The 21,721-nt window shown below is 53.8% G+C and overlaps 1 protein-coding gene across 1 annotated transcript in view; it reads right to left on the bottom strand.

Annotated features, from left to right (window-relative positions):
• COL13A1 (collagen type XIII alpha 1 chain) overlaps nt 1–21,721 on the bottom strand; it is a 150,334-nt gene that overhangs the window by 35,021 nt on the left and 93,592 nt on the right. The window contains 9 exon segments of the mRNA XM_043476738.1: nt 122–175; nt 963–1,049; nt 2,021–2,074; nt 5,153–5,179; nt 5,784–5,816; nt 6,712–6,756; nt 15,733–15,768; nt 16,492–16,518; nt 19,104–19,211. Of these exon segments, the coding sequence (XP_043332673.1) occupies nt 122–175; nt 963–1,049; nt 2,021–2,074; nt 5,153–5,179; nt 5,784–5,816; nt 6,712–6,756; nt 15,733–15,768; nt 16,492–16,518; nt 19,104–19,211 (471 nt within the window).

The following is a 21,721-nucleotide window of genomic DNA, read 5'->3' on the forward strand; positions in this document are numbered from 1 at the left end:
GGAGTCATGTCAGTCAGCCCTGTGCCTGGGGCCCAGTGGCAGGGACGGCCAAGACTCTCTCTCCGTCTGAGCTCCCAAGCTGACCCTCATCCTGCAGCTCTTAGATCGGGGCCCTCTGTACCTTGTCTCCTTGCTCTCCTGGGGGGCCTGGCGGGCCATCTGCTCCAGCCTCCCCCTAGGCAACAGGAGAGAGATGGGATGAGGATACGCAGGGGGCAAGAGACAGTCCGGCCATTCATGTTGTAGCAAGTGTATCTGGGCTCTATCTCTTGCCCGCTCATATCTACTAACTCCCCCTATTCAACCTGTCTGACTTCCCCACCCTTGGGCCCTGCCCAGGCCCACCTCCTCCAAGCAGCCCTCCTGACCTATTCCTTTCCTCCTCTGACTTCTGTGCTGCCAGGCCCTCCTCAGTTCTTAGTCAACACATACGTGTCCAGCTTGTTGAGGCCCCTAACTATGGACCCTCATCAACTTCTGGCTGTAGGAGGCAGGTCACTTTGGAGCCTGGAACACTCACCAGATCCTGCCTGGGAGACAGAGGGGAGTGGGAAGGGCCTAGGCATGTGGGGAGGGGGCCCCAGGAGGCCTAGGACCGGAAGAGCAGGGAGAGGCAGGAGTCTCTGTGGCTGATTCAGAGTCCAGGCTATGGGCCTTTCTGATTATCCAAAGACCTGGCAGCCACTGGTCCTTGACTCAGTTACATCACAGCCATTTGAGTCAATGGCTCCTACTTCCATCTGCCCCAGAGAGGGCATCTCTTTTGGAGAGTCAAGGTCACTGCTTGGAAGTAGGAGCTCGGTCCCAGGAGCTCAGACCTTTCTAGAATCCACTGGAAAAACCACACACTTAGAGGAGGAGAGAAGGCAAGGTGCCCAGGATATAGAGTCCCCCAAATGGACTAGGGATAAGGACCACAGGCAAACACTTGGCTTGAGCACCAGTCCAAGGGAAAGACTCACCTTTGGCCCTGGGGGTCCAGGAAGCCCTGGGGGTCCAGGCTCCCCTCTGCTTCCTTCAATGGAGTTGCCAGCATCGCCTTTTTCTCCCTGGGGGTGGAAGGTAGAGTTACCATCACTAACTTTGAGGCAGGTGGTTGGTCTCTGTCTCTTCTCCCCTCATAGTTCAAAGGACTAAAGACAGCAGACTGCCCCTCGGTCTATGCTGAATGTTGGGGAACGGTGGGCTCCAGCATGGCTGGGGACCAGAGGCTTTCAGAAGCCTGGCCATGGGATTTGGGGAGAGAATGGAACTGGTTACTAAAGTGGAACAGGTGTAAGCTAGAACAAGATCCCCATCAGAACCAGGATCAAGGTTTCTCAAAGTGTGTTTCAGGAAACACTCCTTCAGCAGGTTGGGAATATTCAGAATGTGACAAAAAGGGGTCTGGTGGCCAAACAATGTCGGAAAGGCAAAATGAAATGAAGCTATCCAGGCTCCTTCACCACAGGGTGTCAGGAGCCTCTTGGACAGGCCAAGGTGCTTATGACTCTCTGAGGAGCCTGCTTCATTTATTAAAAAAATTTTTATTGGTGTATGGCTGACTTGTGTTAGTTTCAGGCATACAGTAAAGTGAATCAGTTATACATACATATATTATATATATATATCTCCACTCTTTTTCAGATTCTTTTCCCATATAGGCCATTACAGAGTATTGAGTAGAATTCTGAGGGGGCTATTGTATAGAGCCAAACTTATTTGACTTCTTTTTTTTTTAATGGAATATCTGCGGAGCTCATGTACTGTAGACTATGCTTTCAGACCGGGTGCAGAGAAATCAGACCAAGTCATAGCTAATAAATTCTTTGAATTTGGGGCTTTTTGGGGACAGTCAGGACCTCCCATGTGGTACCCCATGCTTCTGTCCCCCAAAACAGAATCTGGCTGCTTTCCCCCAATCTGGGAGGGACCCCTGTAATGCTGGGGCCCGTGTGAATGTGCAGGGTGGGAAATGTGGGTGGAGATGGATGCTGAACTTCTACACAGAGCCCACCATTCAGAGCTGGTTGCTACCCACCTTCTGCCCCAAGAGGCCGAGTGGCCCGGGGGACCCTGCAGCCCCCTTCTCACCCTGTGGAGGGAATGTAGAGTTTGGGTTAGGAACTGTTTCTCTAGTATGTTGGCGAAGGCACCAGCCCTCTAATGTAGGGTCTTGACTTTCTTTTCTCCTACCTCCCTGCCCTTACCTGGGCTGTTCTCTCAAGGACTCATTTCCTGCTGGACCCTATCAGGGACCTCACTCCTTCCTTGGGACACTTCCCACTGGTATCATTGTCCTCCCAGTCCTGTGTGGGTGGGACCCTTGGCACTTATGTAGGGAGAGGAGCCAAGAGCATTGAGTCCCTTAGGGGGGTTTCCTAGGGAGACGTGAGCCATTCAGAATGCCAATATTTGGCATTCTTTTTAAAAAACTGCTTTGCTGTTTTTCACGTTTGTAATGTCTAGCAATTAGATGTTCCTGGTCTTTAGGGAGAGCTTTCTGCCCACCTCCTTCCTGCCTCTAGGGATGACAAAAACCATCACACTAGAACTTTTCCTTTGGAGGAATATTTTGAGAAGTGTGCCTCAGGTTGAATTGTGTCCCATGCAAATTCATATGCTGGAGTCCTAACTCCAAATATCTCAGAATGTGACCTTACTTGGCAATTGGACCACTAGAGATGTAATTAGCTAAATTATGAGGTCACCCTGGAGTCGGGTGGGCCCCTAATCCAGTATGATCAGTGTCCTTATAAAGAAAAGGGAACTTTGGACACAGACATGCATTTGGGGAGAATACCACGTGAAGACGAAGGCAGAGACTAGGGCGATACTTCAACAAGCCAAGGAAGACCAAGAATGGCAGCAAGCTACCAGGAACCAGGAGAGAGGCATGGGACACCCCGCAGAAGGGTGTCCAACCCTGCTGACACCTGATCTCAGACTTCCAGCCTCAGAACTGTGGGTCAATCAATGTCTGCTGTTGAAGCCACCCAGTCAGTGGTCCTGTGTTAGGGCAGCCCTAGTAAACAAGCGAAAGTTGCTCAGTCGTGTCCAACTCTTTGTGACCCTGTGGACTATGTAGTCCACGGAATTCTCCAGGCCAGAATACTGGAGTGGGCAGCCGTTCCCTTCCCAACCCAGGGATCGAACCCAGGTCTCCCACATTGCAGGTGGATTCTTTACCATCTTTCCCATCTGAGTCACCAGGGAAGACCAAGAATACTGGAGTTGGTAGCCTATCCCTTCTCCAGTGGATCTTCCCAACCCAGGGATCGAACCCGGGTCTCCTGTATTGCAGGCGGATTCTTTACCAGCTGAGCTACCAGGGAAGCCCAGTAAACAAGTACCCTTTTCTAGTCTACCACCAAAAAAATACTTTTTCTTGCTCATGACTTGGGCCCCAGAGCCCCGCTCTCACTGCAGAGATGAAGGGTCTCCGTGACTGTGGATGACCCCTCAGTGCAGCAGGGGCAGAGCTGGATGCAGCACCCAGCTCTCTTGATGCTTCTCCTTCTGTGTCACAAAGACTTCACTTGGATTCACAGCGTCCTGTATCAGGAGGGCCCCTCGAGAGCGCCCCTCCAGGCCAGCATGAGAAGCTCCAATTGCCACAGTCTGATGGTGGTTCTCATATGTAATAATATACACTGAGGGCCCTGGACTCATAATTCACTCGGATATCTCAACGAACTTTTCAGCGGAAGACACAAAGGATGTCGCATCAAGTCTAGCTGTCATCCCCTTGCCACCTGCCCTGGGGTAGAAAATGTGAATGACAAGAGGAGGGCATGGCAACCCACTCCAGTGTTCTTGCCTGGAGAATCCCTATGGACAGAGGAGCCTGGCCAGCTACAATCCATGGGGTTGCAAAGAGCTGGACATGACTGAGCTACTAAGCTCACACACAGGGAAGAGAGGAGGGCCAGGTAAAAGCCGCAGGGGTGAGAAGGACGAGTCCTAAGGCCCCAGCTCGCCCTGCAGGGCCTGCGGCTTTAGCGGGGGCATACCCCTGTCTGGGGCGGGGGTCTAAGGGGAAGGGTGTAGGGCTGCCCTGCTGAGGTCCTGGGGGATGGGAGCAGGGGAGAGAGGACCTCCCTTCCTTCGGCTGGGCTTTCCTCTTGGGTACCCAATGGCTTTCAGGGAGAAAGGCTGTGCCTTCGAGTGTGAATTTCTGAAGATTTGCAGGCCATCCTGGCTGGCATTCCCTTCCTCCCGGGGACACATGCACCCACCGCACACTGCAAGCAGCATGGCAGCCATGGGGGCGGGGGTGGGAACGGGGGGACCAGGAGAGGCCGGGGTGAAGGGAGCACACACTCGGAGACACGGTATCCTACCCTCTGCCCCCTCTTTCCCGGCAAACCTGGGGGCCCCGGCTTCCCTGTTGCTCCTGGGTCTCCCTTTGGGGTAAGAAAAGAAAGTCACTGATAAGAGGATGGGGTGGGAGTGGTGAGGGGTACGAGGGGCAGTAATCATAGATGAGTGTTTCCAGAATACCTGCCCCCTAAGACGCACCTCTTAAAAAAAGGTTGTCCTTGTCAGGAAGTTTGAAAATGCTGCAGAAGTTACTTTCTTTTTGTTTAGTTGCTCAGTCGCGTCTGACTCTTTGCGACCTTATGGACTGCAGCCCGCCAGACTACCCTATCCTTCACTATCTCTTGGAATTTGCTCAAATTCATGTCCATTGAGTCAGAGATGCTATATAACCATCTCATTCTCTGCGGCCCCCGAAAGAGTTTCCCAAGGTATATTTAGCACAGTAAAGGCTCTGAGAAGGCCTGCAGGAAAGAAACCTGTGTAATAGTTTGAAACTCCGTTATTTCTCAAATGTCTTTGACACGGAAACTTTTCTCACGTTACACCTCTTATTGGACTGGATGAGAGACACAGCCCTGCGGGTGCAGGGGACCATGTCACCGCCCGCTGCCGCTGGTGTGAATGTAAACCAGACAGTTGCACGGGCCAGGATCCAGGGAGGGGGAAGCGAGGCATCTGCAGCGCATTCTTGACAAGCAAGCCCCTCCCTGGTGGGCTCTCCTCTGCTCCGTCAGGTCCCCAGCCCCGGACCAGCCTCGGGGGACCAGGAGCAAAACCACAGCAGCCCCTCCCACCTCCACCCCACACCTGATGCTCCGGGCTGCCCGGAACATTTCCTCTGTATCAGTACCTTGGCTCCTGGGATCCCAGGTTCACCCTGCGTGGGAGAAAAGAAGACTCTGGTAAAGAATGTGAGAGAGCCAGATGAGTGAGGCCAGGAGCAGAGGAGTGAAGGCATTTGGGGGCAGAAGTGTCTGATCAGCTCAGGGCTTTCCTCTGCCTCGGACTCGGCCCCTCCTGGACTGTTCCTTATTCTTCCCCCAGGTGAGACGGTGGCAGATGAGAGGCAGGCAGCCCAGGAGGAGGGAGAGGAAGGAAGGGGAGTTTGCTTTGGATGCCGTGTCCCTGTAAATGACCTGCCAGGAGATCCACATAGAGAATTTCTGCTTCAGGAGTGTTCCTGCCCACCAGCTGAATTCTGGAGAGCAAAGCAAAGCACTAGACTCCTTTCACGTTGGCAGGCTGGTGGGACCTTCAGCTGAGACTGGTAAACCTTTGCCAGTTACTTGAGTGGCTTAGTTAAACATCTGTTATTCAAGCTGAGCATCTGGCATACATGCTGCTTTAAGGGCAACGGTTCTGAAGTCTGTCTGCTCCCGCCTTGGTCCAGTGGCCACCCACCGAGCCCCTGAAACCCCAACTCTGTCCTCTCCACCCCTCCCATCATGCCCCTCAGGTCTTGAGTTACAAGGTCCACTGACCTTCATCCCAGCCACAGTGGTTCCAGGAGCCCCCTGGCAGAGAGAAGGAAAGGCATGGGGACTTTCTCACCTGAGGCGGGGTGGGGGCACAGAAGAGGTGGCCAGCCTCCTCTCTCAGCCTCCTCTTGGGGAGACATGAGATGTGGAGACTTTGGGCTGCTGCTCAGGTCCATGGGGAAGGGGGTTGCTGAGCTCGGCTCAGAGAGAGTGGCCTGAGAAAGACCCTCTGTGCTCAGCCAGGCTCCCTGGGCTTCCAGACCCTCCTGGGAGACTCAGAGGGCACCATGGCAGGCAGCTCCTGACTGGGCTAGATGGGGGGCATCCTTGGGTGGAATGGGGGTGGGGCTACGAAAGGAGGAGGAGGAGATGGAGGAGAAAGGGTGGGGAGGAGAGCTGCAGGGAAGTGGACAACAGCAGGTGGCTGAGTTTACTAAGCTCACTGGCCCCTGAGGCTGCCTGTGGGACTCTCCTTAAGGGATCCCTCTAGCTCTAAGACCCAGTGGACTGGGGAGTGAACCCCACTTTCTTATCAGCTCCAGACCACCAACTTTGGGGTAAATAACTGCCAAGCACAGCACTTATTAAATTTCAAGTGAATGCCACTTTTAGGGGATCCTGACTCCTACAGACAGCTCTGGCTGTCTCAGGAGTTCAGCCAGAGCTGAGGGTACCTGAGAGGTTCTTTTTATGACCCACTGATGCCCAGGAGGAGGCCTGGCCATGCTGGGAGGCTGCCGATAAGTGATGGTTCATGGGTCAAAAAGGAGCACCCTGCCTGAACAATAGGCCAGGCAGCAAGGGGAGAAGACGAGAAGAAATGTGCAGCCCATCTCTGTTTTTATAGGAGGACAGGATGCAGAAGGAGGAGGTGCTAGGGGAGAGCACTGGGGCTGGGGGAGCTGCTAGGGAGTTGGGGGGAGCTGCATACCTTTGCTCCGTGTTTGCCTGGCATCCCTGGCATGCCCCGTTCTCCCTGCAGGAAGAAACAAGGGAAACAATGAGAAGAGGACCAGACTCAGGGCCCAAGGGCTCGGCCCTGAAGCATGGTCTGTGAGGATGTCAGCGAGAGGGGTTGCTCCAGAAGCTTAGAATAACCGTTCAAATCACATCTGCCAGGGATGGCTTCACCCCATCCTCTTTGGGCCAGGTCTCTAAATTCTGCAAAAGGCCCAGAAATTTTAGCTTCCAATGTAAGAGCCCTCCCTCACCCTGACCCCACCAGGACCTCTGAGCCATAGGCAGGGGTGGTGGAGTTGGACTCAGAAGCAACCGCAACAGATAAGATTGTGCCCCAGGCACTAAATTCTGGAAAATCCCTCTTGTGGGAAAGAGCAGAGAAAGGCACAGTCATTTATTGCATCTGTGTCTGGTACTGAGTGAAGCCGTCACATCCATCCTCTGTTCAATCTCTAGGAATCCCCTCCAGTCAGTGTGGGAGTGGATGTTATTCCTGTCCCACAGGTGAGCTTTGGAAGGCCAGGTATGATAGTCAAGGTCATGCAGAGCAGAGATTTGAACACAGGTCTTTTGTCTGCCAAAGCCCAGGTACCCATTTCTCTCAGCCAACCCCAAGCATCAGATGTTTCTATTGCTTGGCAACCCCAAGCATCCGTTGCTCCCATTAAACACCTTCTGCAGGCCAAAAGCAGGGCAAAGCCCTCTATTCTGGAGGGCCCTCAGGTCAAAGCCCTCTATTCTGGAGGGCCCTCAGGTCTGTGCCCCATAGGGGTTAGGGGTCGGTGCTCAGCCCAAAGGCTGTGTCTTCAAACCCTGGCACCAGAGAAAAAGGCTGAGCCCGGCTGGCCTGTGACCACAGTTCTGCTCTATGGCCAGCAGAGGGCGCCACAGGACTTCGTCAGAATTCTGGTAACTAGCTACAGCGCATAAGCTGAAGTCCCCAGTTTCCATTACAAACAACTCAGCTGGCTTGACTCAGCCCAGAGGGACACCAGAGTCCGCTGGGGTGGTGGTGGGTACAGGCGGGAGGTCAGCTTGGGCAGCCCTGATTACTCAGACATCTCCCGTTTGAACCCCGTTCTTTCTCTTCCCATCTTTCTGTCAGCTTTCCTCCAATGCATCTGCCCTCACATTTCCCACCTCCAGTGAGAGAGCTGAGCTGGGTGTCTGTGTGACCTTGGATAAGTTACTTTCTCTCTCTGGCTTCAGGATCCTGCAAAGTGAGGACTAGACACCTCCTACTCACTCCTGCTCCTGGGAGGACCAACCCGAGGAGCTGACGCTGGGTGTGTTGGCAGCCCCAGAACAAGGTTCCGTGGGGGAGGTGATGTTAGCTCTGGGTAAAACTGTGGTTCTACAAGGGGCTCAGTGGGTCTCCTCCTGCCCCAGAGGACAGCCTGGGGTGCCTCAGCAGCGCAGGAGGCTGGGGGCTGCCCACGCTCCATCTCTGGGTTTCTGTCCCCAATCTCCACACACGCTGTGCAGATCAAAACCTGGAGTGAGGGTGTCTGATGTAATCGGGGTTGTCTTCAGACCCTGAAGGTTTGTCTGTGAAGATACAACCGCACTCTCCAGGGAAATCTGTGCCCCTCGGAGGAGGCAGTCTCCTCGTTAGGATGGCTGACCTTTGCCCCTCCCCTCCCTCTGGGTCAAGTCTCATAATTCAGCAAGTGACCCAGACTCCCTTGATCCCCATCTCAGGGCCTCCCTCACCCCCACCCCTCTGCTGGGCAGGAAGCCAGGGTGCCCCTGGCTGACCCCACCCCGCGGGCTCATTCCACTCTCATCAGTCTCCTTCTCCAGGGTTTGTCTCCGGGGGCTCACCCCAGCCTGACCTCTGAACCAGGGTCTGGACTCAGCTTGCACCAGAAAACACTGATTCTGGACGATGGGAGAGGTGAGAGCGGGCTGAGTCATTATCAAGGGTGGCTGCGAGCAAGGGCATCTGTTTGCAGGGGTGATGGGGGGCTGCGGAGTGGGGAGTGTTTCCGGGGCCATTGCTAAAGGGAGGACAATGACACATGTGTGTTCACAGAGCTTTTCCTGGTGGCGTGTCTTTGTGAGAGCATACCTAGAGGCTCCTTCGTTCCCATTTTCCTACATGAAAGTTTTTTGTTTGTTTGTTTAAAAGGTTTAAGTTTGGAATTGTGCTGAAGAATTTAGATCCACTAACTCACTAACATCTTAGTTGGGGACAGAGCTCTCATAGTTTGCCAAAACCCTAGGGCCCCAGTTTATCTCCTGCACCTCTTGTCCTCCGAGCAGGGAGCCTGGAAGCTCCCCCGGGGGGCTGAGGAAGTAGGTGCTCCAAGCATTACAAAGGGTCTTGCACCAGATGCCCGGAGCATGGATGGTGGCTGATGCTGTGGAGCCAGGCCTGTGAAAGGCTGGCTCTTTTAACCTTGGTTCCCAGAACCAAGGATGCTGGATGGCTGGCCTGCAAGCAGTGGATTCCGGTCTCGGTGGCTAAGAAAGTGCTGAGTGAGCTCACATAGGTAGATAGGGGGCTGCCCTGAATGACCCTGAAGGCCGTCCCAGCCACCACTTTTACGATGCCACTGACTCCTGCTGCCCCTGCCTGGAGTGCCTGCCAGCATCAGTAGGTTCTGTATTCTGGTTCTGTTTCCAGGTGGGAGGACCCATCCTTTGCCCAGATGATGGGATGGAAGCAAGCTCCTTGGAGCACAAACCAGTTGTGTTCTGCTCTCTTAATTGGTGATTTACTGTTTGTTGAACAAATAGGGCAGGGACTTGGCAAAGGAGGCAAGAGGTGGGGGACTTCCAGGTCAGTTCCCCAGGCGAGCAAAGGTCAGGCCAGAGAAGCAGGAGGAGACAAACAGACCTCCCTAATGTGAGGCTCCTGCTGTGGGTTGGGGGGTGGGCGGCCCTGGGCCGGAGCAGGTCCACACAGACTCTTTGTTCTCTGCAGGGGAGAAGTGTGGGGAGTGGAGGACTCGGGGGAGGCCAGCAGGTGACTCAGGCCTTAAGTCTGGACCAGGGCCCTTTCCTGGGCTGGAAAAGCCGGGTGAGGAGAGCTAATGTCCTTCTCTCCCCTAAAGAGTTCCCAGGGCTCCCTTCCGGGAGGAGGGCAGCTTGCTCCCTCTTCTCGCCCCAGCCAGCTCCAGACTGGAGAGGCCTGGGGCCACGGAAACGCCAGGTCCTTCGGTAATTAGGGCCGGCAGGAAGTGATCTGGGGAATTACCGGGGTCAGGCGCCCCATCGAAGGCCAGGGCTTTGGAAGGGCGGCTGGGTTGTAATCTCGATTTGAGATCGGTTGATTTTGTAGTTAGTTCCAAAAAGAAAAGTCAGCTCTAATTAATCTGGGGACTTGGGAGTGCAGGAGAAACGGCGCAGAGAGCACAGGCTGGGGGCTGGAGACAGGCAGAGCAGTCCTGTCGGCCCTCATGAGGCCTCAGAGGTGGGGACCGAGTCTCAGCTCCCTGATCTGCTTTAATTGAAATGGTCTGGATGCCCTCCCGCCCCCAAGGAATCCCTGGTTTTGAAACCAAGTGCTGTCCCCACTCTGCATCGACAATTTCCATCTTCAGGGCATGCTCTGCTGCCTGTCAGCATGGCATGGAGCCTAGGGTTGCCGGGGTCCTCTGGGAGTCAGGGGGTGCAGGGAAGTTTTAGGAGGTTTCTCCGCTGGGGTGCACAGCTCAGACAGCCTTCTCCTGGCTTTATTGGAGGTCACAGGACCAGGTCAGCTCCCTAGGGAATAATTCGGGTACAATCAGCGCCAATGGGCAAAGCACTCCCCTTCTTTGGTTCTTTGAGTAAAATACACCAAGTACCCCCAAGTTCTCTGCCTTAGATGTTCACAGAGAGCCTGGGAGACATGGAGGAGGGCCTGAATCCAGCCACAACCTTCTCACAAGAAGGAAAACAGGCCAGCTCCCTCCTTCTTTCCTTCTAGTGGAGGAGTTGGGAGTGGGAGCAGGCGGTAGTGGTGGGGTATTGGAAATCATAGGTCCCCTGGGCTCATAAAACCCAGGTAGTAAAGTCATCCAGAACAAGACTTTGGGGCCAGACAGACCTGCTTCACTGCTTTGTAGCTGTGGCCCTAGGGGGATTCACCTCTGTGAATTTATAGATGTTGCCCATCTATAAATTGGGGATAAGAATAAAACGTACCTGACAGGGTGGTTATGAGGATCTGATGAGATGATGCAAGCAAAGTGCTCCTACACAGCCTGGCACGAAGAGGCCCAGAAAGGTAGATACAATAATTCTAGTTACGTTCTTCAGAAGTGTGTCCACCCACATGATGCTGTGCTGACTGGCAGGTCAGAACGATCCTGCCCTTTGGTAGAAGGACTGAGGTACCCGGGTGGGTGCCCTTCTGCTCCTCACACCGTCACTCCAGCGCCCTGGCCAGCCGACCACAGGGCCCATCGGATCTCCTTCCCTGGGAGTCCCTCTTTCTGGGGAGCCCCACCGCCTCCAGGAGGTGTGACCTCAGTTACAAGCTGAGTAAACACGAGGCTGTCACATCCTGCCTGCGCTGGTCTGAAGATGCACAGCCCGGAGCCGGCAGGATGGGAATGTGTGCTCAGCTCTGGTCCTTCATGCAAACCCCAAGGCTTAACACCCAGACCGCCACATGTGTCAAAGGCACCCCCCTACTGCCAAGATGGACGGGCCAGTTCTGACGTGCTTGGAGATAAGCTCTCACCAGGTTTTGTGATCCATACACAGTCTGACAATACTCATCAATCCTCTTGAAAGAGAGCCAAGGTTGTGATGCTTTAAACACACATTTTGTGTCTTGCAACACATTTAAAGTAGATCGGTGCCATAAATTTGGATCAAATAGGTACCACATGGGCGCATAACAATGCTCACAGTGTCTAGGCCGCGGGGCTGGGTGTGAGTGGGGCTGCGGCAGCACACAGCCCGCTGGCTACACCGGGCTGTGATCTCGAGGAGCTGGTGGAGACGCTGCCCTGCCGGCCTTGGCTGGCCTTTGAGAGCATGCCAGGTTGGGACCGGCTGCTGGGGTGGGTGGTGGTGGATGGAACTAATCAACAGCAAACTTCACAGGACCAGAAGCGTCTTTGCTGAGAGTTAAATTCCACCCCTTACTGAAAGAAAGGCCTCCCCGCAAGTGTGTCAAGTTGCCGGGACAGATGTGGAAGGGCCACTGGTCACCCCGTGGGGCCCCCTCACACCCTGAACACCTGGGGTGTCCCCACTGGGTGGCACGGGGTGCTGGGTGGGAGCAAACTCTCATCTTCCCAGCATCTGTGACCAAGCTGCCCTTCGTGTGGGTCCCCCCTTCCAGGCCTCTTTCTAGGCAGAGAGCAGAGATGGGAAGAGAGAAAAGAGATTTGGTGGACAAAGGAAAAGAGCCAGAGGGTTACCCCTCCACATCCCAGAGAAACCACAGGGGAGGGTGGTCTGTGCACAGTTAGCTTAGCCTGGGGTGACACCCCTCCTCCCCCGAGCAGACATTTCCTTCTGCACTAGGGCGGGAAGATTGGCTCCTGGGTTCAGACTCATGAGACCTAGCTTCCAGTCCCAGCATGATTATCACTAGCTGTGCAGTGTTGGGGCTTCCCTGATAGCTCAAACGGTAAAGAATCTGCCTGCAATGCAGGAGACCTGGGTTCAATCCTTGGGTCGGGAAGATCCCCCTGGAGAAGGGAATGGTAACCCACTCCAGTATTCTTGCCTGGAGAATTCCATGGACAGAGGAGCCTGGCAGACTACAGTCCACGGGGTCGCAAAGGGTCGGACACAACTGAGTGACTAACACTTGACTTGTGCAACGCTGGGCAGAGTATTAACCTCTCTGAGCTTCTTGTCTCTTGACAGTGGGGATAATGCATCAAATTACTGGGCCAAGGTGAGATGAGATGAGTGAGAGACAGAGTGAAAGGACTCTGGCTGAACCAGGGACGTGAAGAACTGCTGCCCTTGCCCTTGGGCAAGATTCTTCATTTAAGAATTGAAAAATGGGATGAAACACTTTAAGGAGAAAAGTAATATCTCATGGAAAAAGGACTCTTCATCTAAGAATTCTGATGGGAAGAATACTTCTGCCTGGCTATGGTGATCACTGGGGCTCAGGCAGTGGGAACAGGCACTCGTAGCCTCCTGAGTATCACCTGACCTTGAGGAATGACCCCCAGGTTCTTGGGGGTGGACTCTGCTGCTGGCCATCGGCCTCCAGTGCACCCTAGCCTCCGTCGGACTAGGACGCTGCGGCTTCAGTGATGACAGGACAAGGGCCCCAGCAGAGTGAGGGCTAGCACAGAGATGAGAGTTCTAAGACCACCTGGTGGCTCCAGAGCTCCTACTGAGAAGTCTCAAGGACAGGCTGGGAGAAAAGAAGCTGGCAGGAGCCTTCCAGAAACGCAGAGAAGCCGGCAGCCTCACAGCTCCCCCTGGATTCCATGAGAAGAGGCTGTTATGGAAGGGCAGGAGCAGGTCAACAGAGAAAGAAAGTGTGGGAACATGAGCTGAGCATGAAGAAGGGCCTTCTCAGAACCCCAGGAGACCTAAGAGCGGTGATGCTTCTGACAAGCACTGGATGTGGATGAAGAAAGGCCTGGACATAGACTCGAGGGGTCTGACTCATAAAGTCAGGGTCGGATGGGAGGCTGCTCCTCTCCAGGGGGTATGGAGCCAGCTCTGTTCTTAGGAAGATGTAGCTTCCCTGAGCAGGAAGGGATTTCAATCCAGTCTCCCATTGGATATAGAAGCTTCTCTTAACACATGACAGACCCATAGTTTTCCAGCCTCTCCTTAAATGCCTCTGGTGACGGGGAGCCCCGTCCTTCTCAAGGTACCCACCGGCACTTGCTTTATCCTTAGTCAGGCAAAAGAAGTACATCTGTGCTTTCTCCAGCAGCCCTGAGCCTCCTCTAGCAGCCCTGAGCCCTCTCTCTCCAGAACAGGCTTCCTCGGGATCAGAGGCTGCCCCTCTGTCAGTAGGACCACACTAGTTTCCTCTGCAAATTCCACACAGTCAGGGCTGAACGATTCCTCCCACAAACTTCACCCAGAATGGCCATAATCATGGAACCAGGCCCTGTACCATCATGACACCTTAGCCCCAAGCTGACGCCTCTCTATCCTCAGGGCAACAGACTCCCCCTGCCCCCCAACCTCCTTTCTGAATGAACCAGACTTCCAGTTGGCAGGGGAATGCAGATGCCTGCTATGGTAGGGATGCCAGCCGTGAGCATCCCCGTGACCCCCTGGGGAAACTGCTGCCCTGAAGTTTCTTCACAGCTTGAAAGAGCTGGTCTGGCTGCTAATGGGAAAGCCGACCCTGTGCTCCACCGGGAGGCAGTAAATTTTGTGAGTCTGCCTGAGTGGATGGAAGCAACCTCGGGGGCTGTAATTTCCACTTCCTGACACAGTACAAACTTCGCAGTTTATGCAGAACTAATGAAAGATCTCTCGGGTCTTGCCATTTCACCCACCAAGCACCCATAAAACAATGCGGTGAAGGCCCCTGTCGGATTACAGAGCTACAGAGCCTGTGGAATGTGCTCCTCCAGAGCTGATTCTTCCCTTTCCAGAATCCCTCCCCTTCCTCATCCTGCCTTTCTTCCCCTGGAAGGCGCCAGAGCCTCCCAGCTAGGGCCTGGAGGGTGGGATGGGCTCCTTATGACACAAGGCATCATGGGAAAGGCTGTGACCTGGACTTGAATTCCTGCTTTGCCACTTATGAGCCACTTAGGTTGTACCTCAGTTTCCTCATCTGTTAAATAGGAGAAGAAGAGTACCAGCCTCCTAGGATTAGATATGATGCAGGTCCCATTGAAGGCCAGCCTGGCACACAGGAGACATTCAGTAAGTGGTGTATAGTGTTAAAATTATTTTTATATTATTAAAGTTATTGTAATGACCATCTCTGGGCCTTGGCTCAATTGTTTCCCTGTCTAAAATGCCATTTCCCTTGAAATCTGCTGCTTGCAGGAGCACAGTGGTAGATTAAAGATGGTCACAAAGGCTTTGCCACCCTCCCACAAGAAGAACAAGAGGCTGAGTCATCTCGCCCCACTGACTTGAATGCTTTGGCAGTGCTACTTGCTTTGACCAATAGGACCTCAGAAAATGTGATGCAAGAGATGCTTTCGAAAAGCACTTGTGCACTGGGACTTGCCTGTTTCGAAAGCTGACCTGGGCCTGCCATGCTGTGAGGAAATCCATCTGCCCTACCCTAGGGGCTGAGAGGCCACGTGGAGTAGAACAGAGGAACCCAGGCCACAGCTAGCACCAGCCCCAGGCATGTGGACGAGGCCGTCTTGGCCCCCCGGCCGTTCCAGCCATCATCCCATGTGACTGCATGAGTGAGCCCCGAGGAGACAGCTGGCCAAGCCACAGAATCCTGGGAAAGAATTGTTTTAAGACAGTAAGTTTGGGATGGTTCGTTACACGGCAATAGATAACTGATACACTTACCCATTCACCGGGATTGAACTCAGAGGCTGTCCTCTCTCAGACGACTTCCCCCAAATCCTCCCAACCTAGAATGAATCGCCCTGAACCCCCTACCCCAATATTGACACAGCACTTTGGATGGTAGGGGTTAGTGCAGTTGCCTTCACTAGGGTTATTTGCGTAGGAATCCTGTCTCTTTGGCCTGTGAGCAGCCAGACAGCAGAGTTGGGACCTTCCATATCCCCTGCCACACTCAGAAGCTCTGCCTGGTCCCCACTTACTAGGTCCTCAGTGGGCAGGCGAGAACCTGTGCCTCTGTGTGGACACGGCCACTCGGGTTGGCAGGGGACACATTCCTGGGTCTGAGGTCCAGCGGGGCCACTGACTTGCCCAAGGCCCTTCCTCTCTGAGCCTCCTGCTTCCTCAATGGAGACACAAACTTAAATTCACTTAAATTCAAGACTTTTGAGGCCCTTGCTGATGTGTGTGCAAAAGTGTGTATGGACCAAGTCCAGACCCCGTGTGCACTGTGGTGAAGCCCCACTTGGATTGTCACTTGGTGGGGGACGGGTCCTCCCTTCCCCCTCCTTCTTACCTTCCGGCCGTGGTAGCCCTGGATCCCTGGGTCTCCCTGAGGGGAACCAAGAGAAGCCCATTAGAGGGGTTTTCTTGCTGCACCCCCCTCCTCCATGTTACCATCCCCTTCTCCCCAGTGACTCCAAATCCTCTGACCTCCACCTCCAGCCAACCTTGGAACAATAGCAGGGACTGTTTGACCTCCCAGAACCAGTCCCTGTCTTGCAGAGGCTGAGGGAGGAGGGACGGGTCGACTCGGCGCGGGCACAGGAGCCCTGAGGGTCAGTTTTGGTTCCACCATGGGCTCTCTGTGGCACCTGGACAAGTCACTTCCCCCCGGACTCCAGCTTCTGCATCTGTGAAACGGCTGGCTGGATCAGTGCTTTGCAACTTCTCTTTCCTAGAGCCACAGGGACTCCAGCTTCAAAGGGAGACTCGACATTGTGGGCTTCCAGATAAGGTTTCAAAAGAAACTGGATGACCCCAAAGGTCCTTTCCAGTTCTGGCCCCTTAGGAGCCACTGTTTTACTGGGATGTTGTGACAATGTCCTGGGCATCTGAATTCCCAGCTAGACCATGATCTGTTTGGAGAGCAGGGCTACATCTTCCATACCAGCCACAGCACTTGCTTGGCCTGAGCCCATGAAAGTGCAATCCTTGTGAAGCCAATCAATTCCCTCTCAGCCCCTTACTCAGTACCAGTCAGTGCGCCACCCACTCCCCACCAGGGAACTTCCCCACCCACTTGATGCATCACCCATCACTGAAGGGCCCTCACCTTTGGTCCAGGAGGCCCCGGTAAGCCCTGCAGAAGCAAGAAGAAAGGTGAGTGGAGATGGATTCCACTGGCAAATGGTGAGGGCTAAACACACTTAGATGGTGCAGTTGGTAAAGAATCTGCCTGCCAGTGTAGGAGATGTAAGAGACATGGGTTCCATCCCTGGGTCAGGAAGATCCCCTGGAGCAGGAAATGGCAACCATTCCCGTATTCCTGCCTGGGAAATCCCATGGACTGAGGAATCTGGCAGCTACAGTCCATGGGGTTGCAAAGAGTCGGACACGACTGAGTACGCACACACACAAACATGTTTACAGTGAAGGCTGCAGTGGGTTCTGGATGCACTGGAGAACCCATCAAGAGCGCCCTCAAAGGGTATCTGAAGCCTGCTGAAGGCACGTGGGGACAACAGGCTCAGTCCCTCTTTGCAGCCACATGGGTGCCTCGGGCACCTCTGCTGTGCTGGCCCGCTGCAAAATAGGTCAATGGCATCATGTGAAATTGATAGTGTGTTTGGTCCACCCACCCACCTCCTAACTAGAGCCGCTCCCTGGAAAGCTGACCTTGCCCAGCAGAGCATGGATTTTGCCTTTGGCCCTGCCAGCTTGCAGGGGAGCCCTCTGTCTCCATTCCCCACCCCTGGGGCGCTGTGACCACAGGAGCCAGCTTGGGGGAAGTGGTGTGAGCCCTGCGGGAGCCCGAGGGAGAGGAAAGGGAAGGCGGGCTTCAGTGTGGTCTCGGGCGTGGGTCTGGATGGCAAACACTGGCTGGAGAAAACCATGATGCCTGAGTCTGGCCTGTTTCAATTGGTTTAAAAACATGCGTTCTGGTTTTTTTCTTTATAAACAACCTAACAAAGAAAACTGCCTGGCTTGGGTTCAGGGATCGGGAGCCCAGTGTGTTCGGGTGAGGGCTGTCAGGAAAGAAGTGGATTTTGAGCACTTTTTAAAATCTTGGTTTATATTCTTGGCTTGGTTTGTTTGGTTCAGTTCTCTAAATTCTGCTTTTCCTTTTAGGTTTTCTGCTTTTCCATCCATCAATCCATGAAAGTGAGACTATCTTCCCTCCCCAGAGTTCTGGGGAGAAATCATGGAAATATTTAAAATCCGTTATGGGGATCAAGCTGAGCAGGAGAGCTGGCTCTCCCAGAAAGGTAGGTTTTCACTCTGCTGTGCTGCCTTCTGGTCAAGCTGGCTGCTCTGGTTGACCAGAGCTGTCACCCAGCCTAGGGGGACTCTACACAGAACTTTAGCCTTGGAAGCTGGGGTAGCCGAGGGCCCAGGTGTGAAGCTGAGTGACCTGGAATATGGCTATACTCATCGTGGGCTCCTTGACAGAAGCACCCCTGACTCAGCAATTCCACTTTTGGGAATCTATTGCCATGAAAGCATCGGAGATGTGCACACACATTTATGTTTAAGGATGTATATTACAGAACGGAACCCATTAACTACCTTGTAAAGAGTCCCAGCAGTCCTAAAATCCATATCATGGGAGACTCCTGACATAAGAAAGGGCATGGTATATGAGATTAAGTGAAAAGAGTAACAGGATACAAAGTGTTATGTTATTCAGAACATCACCAACCTGGAAAATGTTTATGTGCAGAGAAGTCTAAGGAGAGAAATGGAAAGGACTCTCCCCAGTGTTAACGAAGGGGAACCCTGGATATGGGAAAGCAGACAGTTTAAAACTTTTTCTTCATCTCTGTTCAAAATTTTTCACATTGGATATATGATGCTTTTGTCATAAGAAAGAAAAACAAAACAAAAAAAGGCCACGTGGAAAAAAACATTATCAAACAGACTGTCCTTAACCCCTCTGCCTCCAATAACTGCTGACATTGGTCTTAGCTCTGGGTAGAAATGCATTTTCTCTAAAGAAGACGTCCAGGGTTTTCTGAGTTACTCTGCCCTGGTGCTTTCTTGAACACAATAGAGCTGAGAAAGAGTTGGGGCTTGGCTAGAGCTTGCAAGCAGATGACCTGGTGGACACTGGGACTGACCTATCGCCTGAGTGTGGTCTTGCCCAGAGGAGTGTCTGTCAGCTCCCCTGGGTCCCTCCTGACAGTGGTCCAATCCACAGGCTCGATGCAGGGTCCTCTTGGCCAACCGGGTGTGTAACATGGTTGGAAGGTGGCCCAGGAGTGGGAAATCCACACACACCAGCAAAGGCGTGTCTGTTAGGGATGCTAGGCCACCAGATGCCCCCTTGCTACCTCCTTTAGGACACATCATCCCAACTCAAGTTTTCCTAAGCCCAGGGGGCAGGGGACATCCATCAGAGTGGTCCTGGGAACTTTCTCTCCAAGCTCCTCTCTCCTGAGGCTGGGAGAGGCAGGCCTGCTCATAGTTTCCCCCCTGGGAGGCAGTGGCTGAAGCAGAGCACATGGTCCCAGGATGTGTTTTCAGAACCAGAGAGCAACCGGTGAGTGTGACTGGGACGGGCAGCTCCCACAGGGGCCAGTCACGTCCGGCAGCCTTGCCAATGCTTTTCTGCCCTTTCAGCGGGGGCCCAGAGTCACATTGGTTACCCAGTTCCCAAACTTGCAGAGAATTCAGGGGATGAATCTTGAAGGAGAGGAGGTGGTGGAGAGCAGGAGGGGTACTTACGGGCGGCCCCATGGGCCCTGGCAGTCCTGGGTGCCCCAGAGGTCCACTCGGTCCGGGAGGGCCTGGTGGCCCTGGCGGGCCTTGGATGCCAGCCTGGCCCTGTTCACCCTGAGGTTGGTGGAGACAAGTGTCAGAGGGAGAGCCCGGGGCTGCAGAGCCGTCCCGCCCCAGTGCCATGCACCCGGTGAGGCCCCGCCGTGGGCTCTGGGGGAGGCGGCAGGGGCGTGACGTGATGGTGCGGTGGTGGTGACCGCATGCAGAGGCCGGGGGCAGTGAGGAGGTGGCCAAGACATTAGGCCTCCAGAGGAGAGGCTTCCAGACAGGATTTGCTGCGTGAGCTGTTGGTCCCCTGGGCAGAGCCCTGCTGCAGTGGCAGAGGCGGAGGAGCGGGTGAGTGCCCCCCAGCCCAGCTGAAGTCCTGTTCCCAGGTGGGTCAGATGAGCAGGGTCCCGCCGAGGTGGTGGTGGTCTCAGTCTGCCTTGACCCCTCCCTGTGATCTCCGCGCCCTGGCCTCCCAGCCGTCAAATGAGAACAGCCGTTCCTTGTTTCCTGTCACATTTTGCCGTCTTTGATTATCTGGCCCAGAGGATCAACTGAGTCTTTAGGTCAGAGGCCACAGAATTTTGTTTAGCTCAGCAAACAATTGGGCAAGAGATTTTATGTAAAATATATATATATATATATATATATATGGCTTGGTAGCTTCTGTTGAAAAAAATGGAGCCTGGGTGAGCTAGACCCACGTTCCTGGGGGGCTGCCATCAGCTGGGCTCTCCGGGTCCCTCAGGCCCCAACCTTCCAAACCATTCTGAGTGCAGCCTGCTTTGTCACTTGTGTGATCTGTGTCTGATCTCAGTGGACAGTTGAGTTTGCAACCCTTTGCTTGGTTGAGTTTTGAAGGTATAAAGTGCTTCATGCCTTTCTGGAGTCACTATTATTATTATTTTTCCTTATCCTGAAGCCTTTGTCACCCCACCCCGTGCAGGTGTCCAGGGTGGACCCAGAGTCCAGGGAGGTAGGGGTGGGATCGTGTTCCCTCAGGAGGAGGAGAGAGCCTGGTCCATGTGACCCAGATCTCGGGGCTGGGGGCCAGCCCGTGTCAACCTCTATCTATGCAGACCAGTGTCATTAGGTTGCTTTCTCCATGACCTCTCCGGGGAGGTTCTGGGGTCAGCTCTTGCTGAGGGCTCCAGCCCTGCAGACAGACTCAAGTAGAACAGCCTGGCAGGAGTGAGTACTCCAGACTGGGATGCAGGAGACCCAGGTGCCAGACTCCAGGCCAGCCCACCCTTCTCAGTGTGATCTCAGTAATCCTTTATGACACTGTACATAGAAACGGGGCCTGATGATGCTTGCTGCAAACCCCACACAGGAAAATGATGATTATAAATAGGAGTGCATGACCTCGGAATGGGAACTCAGATTTTAGCAGCATCCGCTTGAACCATCTCACCAGTGGGATATCCTAGGACAGAGGCCACCAGCAGTGCCACTCTCGGCCTGAGCTACATCCTGCCACACCCTCTAAGAAACCACTTAAGGACTCCGAGAGTCCATGGTGGAGAAGGCAGGTGCAGAGATGGTCCCATTTTACAGAAGAGAAAACGGAGGCTCAGAGAAGTTGAGCACTCTGACCAAGGTCACATGGAGAATTTGGGGGGAACTGGAATCAAAACCCAGAACTCTAGACTTTTCTATTCATTCCAAATAAGCCCCCAGCAAAAACTGCTCACCATCCAGCTTTCTGCACTTTGGCACTGACCTTGAACGCCATCTGCTAAACATAACATTTTTTCAACTAATGTTAAACTCAATGTTTAAGCATCTTACAGAGCCTGTGAAATCAATATTGGCTTATTGATTGGAAATGGACAAGCCTTTTTGTGTCCCACGGTGGCCGACAGCATAAAAACCTTATTCTCTAGGCAGAATCTGCAGCAGGAAAGACAGGGGCCCCTATTCTCTCTCTCAGAGCTCTGGCTTCTCCTCCTCCTGCTCTTGAAAAGGGCGGCAGCAACATGGCTCGGCCTCTGTCAGTTTGTTCTTCTGTAAGATGGCCATGATGATGCCAGTTCCACTGCCTGCTGGCCCGTGTGGGATTGCATGGGATAATCTGTGTAGAATTCTTACAACAGAGCTTGGAACCCAGCAAGGGCTCAACACATAGGAGTCAGTGCAACTAGGGCCAGGAGGTAGGTGATGGGAGTCGAGGCAAATGGCCACTCTGAGCAAGGACTTAGCTCTCCTGAAACGGGGTCTGACACGGGTAGGGGTGGCTGAGAGTTGGGTGGGCCTGGTGCTTCTCTGAGCTGCCAGTGGGTCCCCTGAATAACCAGGCGTTGGGTAAGTGCTCGGAGCACATGGAGGCTCTCGAGGATTTGGCTGGTGTAACGGGATATGGAGGCTTGGGTAGCACACGTGTCACGTGTCCCTCTGTATTTTTAGCCATTAATTGGAGTGATCTTTCAGCCTTGTTCAATCAGATGCCTGAACATTCAGGCCCCTGGGCTCCTGAGTCAGGCCAGTTGTTGGCTCCAGGCCCTGCTGTCAGGCTTTCAGAGAGCATCTCAGAGCCCTGCCACTTCCAGCACTCCTGAGACCTTGGGGGTAACCTCTGA

Source organism: Cervus canadensis, chromosome 8 (genome assembly GCF_019320065.1).
Source record: "Cervus canadensis isolate Bull #8, Minnesota chromosome 8, ASM1932006v1, whole genome shotgun sequence".
Taxonomy (NCBI): Eukaryota; Metazoa; Chordata; class Mammalia; order Artiodactyla; family Cervidae; genus Cervus; species Cervus canadensis.